The following is a 2,333-nucleotide window of genomic DNA, read 5'->3' on the forward strand; positions in this document are numbered from 1 at the left end:
GACGGCCCCGACCCCGCCCCACTCCAGCCATGGCCACGGCCCCGCCACGCACTCGCCGGCGTCAACAGCCTCTGCCCCGCCGGGCGACGCCGCTCGACCCTGTCCATGGCCTCGGCCCCGCCCTAGGAGGCCCAGCCCCCATAGCCTCGGTTCCGCCGCGCGACACCGTCCAGCGCCCCCGCCCCTGACCAAGCCTGACGGCGCTGCTGCAGTCCGCCGTCGAGCGGTAGCCACAAACACGGCGCCAGCATGCAGTTCGGTACCAAACGTGGCTTCATCCATGAGACATGCTCATCCCCTCCCGCACTGCATCACCAGGCGAGCCGCAGTGCATTCACCACGCGAGCCACACTGCATCAACACTCCTCACCGCCGTGGATCCCGCGTCTCCCCACCACCGGATCCAGATAGCTGCACGACTCCGACGCCTCCAGCCGCCCCCACCCCTCTGGCTTTATCTCTGTTCAGTGGCGCCACCACCACTCCGTCATCCCCTACCCGGAGTTTACTCTCTCCTCCTTGTCTCCTTCGTCTTGCATCGGCAGCGAGATCCTCGTTCAGTTCGTGCTGGTCCGCTACATGCAGTTTAGAAGCCTTTAATTTTGCAGGAGGAGAGGGGCGCGAAGAGGTCCGTCGGCGAAGTGCAGTTCTGCCCACGGCGAAGTGCAGCTCGACCAGCGGGGACCTGCAGTTCTGCCCATGCTGTCGAAGGATTCTAACTCTGCACATGGGCGTGCAGTACTGGTAGTGGGGAAGTGCAGCTCGACCAACGGGGGGCTGCAGTTCTGCCCACGGCGTTGAAAGCTTCTACTATATAAATGGGCGTGTATTACTGCCGGTGGGGGTGCAACTCGTACGAAGAACAACTGGAGGTCGGTTCAGGATGATCGGCTCGGAGTGCATGCAGGCGTTGCATTTCGTCAGGTAAGTGCGTGTGACTCATATATACCATTATACCAAGTTGCATGTTTTTGTACTCTCTCTGACGATAATGCATTCATAAAACACATGCAGCAATGCTGATTACATATTAGTTAATGGCTCTATAAGGATGCGTGATTCCCTCGCGCACATACGTGTTTACTCTATGAGGTGTGTGACAGAGAAATCTATTTATGGTTTTCCGTCAGTACTTGGTGATTTTTATTTTTTATTTCTTTGCGATGAGTACTTGGTGATTTTACAGTATTGTTACAAAGTACAACGACATCACCCAGCACTACCTCACCTCCACTGCATATATGTTTACTTGGATCTTCAGAAAAGGGCAAGACCACCCACCCCCACCCCCAGTTTTTTGGTGCGTTTTTTGTAAGTAAGCGTGCGATGTATTTTTATTTTGTTGACAGACTTACTCTTGTAAACTGCACAAAGACAGGCAGACGGATATACGCAGGAGAGACTTGGCCGTACGGTACAGGGCTAATCATCTCCTGCCCAGGAGCAATCATCTCCTGCTCCAAACAGCCCCGACGTGCTGCTGAGTGTTCTACCATCCAGGAATTGTGTGGGTTTTTGTTTCGACTCGCTTCCAAAATATAGTTTTGATTCCTATTTATTCTGTCCCTTTTGGATGACTGTCCTGAAATTGAACAGTGAGTTGGAGAATGCCGCTTCTTTCACTCTGATTCAATCTTGAACGGGTGCTGATGCAGATCAACTGAGGTATGGAAATCACTGCCGCATTTTGCAGCAGTTGATGCATCTTGCATCTTGCATGTTCTGCCCACTCCGAGCCGATCATCCTGCATGCACTGGTCGAAGCTGGAGTTCGGTTCAGAAGTTGGAGGTCGTGTAACTCGATTGGTGCTCCCCCAGTGCAGCTCATAAAAATTTCTCTGTTTAGATATGCAGTGTAGAGCATAGTTGACCGGGGATGCTCAAGTGTAGTTTGTCTCTTTTTTCTTGAAGTATTGTGTAGTTTGTCACTTGTGCCGTGCAGGTTTCCTTTGTCTATGTGGATCACTTTGTGAAAAAATTTGTACCAAGGAGTTCACGTTTTATTGTTTTTGGAGGAGTTGTTTTTGCAATATTGCATGGACTAGTTCATAATCTGTTAAAAAACGATGCCCTTCACACAGAAAACCTTGTCGGTGCACTTTGCAAAACAAAAAGGAGTTCACTATGTAAAAAAACTTTGCAAAACAAAGGAGTTCACTATGTAAAAAAACTTTGCAAAAACAAAGGAGTTCACTATGTAAAAAATTGTATAGAGGAGTTCACTTTTTATTATTTTTGGAGGAATTGTTTTTTCTGAATTTGTAAGGACATGGCGTATAATTTGTTAAAATCGATGCAACTCACTAAGAAAACCTTTGCGGTGCACTTTGCAA

At 49.7% G+C, this 2,333-nt stretch overlaps 1 protein-coding gene across 3 annotated transcripts; it reads left to right on the top strand.

Moving 5' to 3' along the window:
* LOC123127060 (uncharacterized) lies at positions 1-2,030 on the top strand (the record flags this gene model as incomplete). Of its 3 annotated transcripts, none has more annotated exon segments than XM_044546752.1 (4): positions 1-924; positions 1,015-1,092; positions 1,187-1,300; positions 1,379-2,030. In XM_044546752.1, coding segments are annotated over 4 exon segments (339 nt in total). In that variant the 3' UTR covers positions 1,485-2,030.
* Between the last annotated feature and the right edge of the window lie 303 nt (positions 2,031-2,333).

Source organism: Triticum aestivum, chromosome 1B, assembly GCF_018294505.1.
Source record: "Triticum aestivum cultivar Chinese Spring chromosome 1B, IWGSC CS RefSeq v2.1, whole genome shotgun sequence".
NCBI lineage: Eukaryota > Viridiplantae > Streptophyta > Magnoliopsida > Poales > Poaceae > Triticum > Triticum aestivum.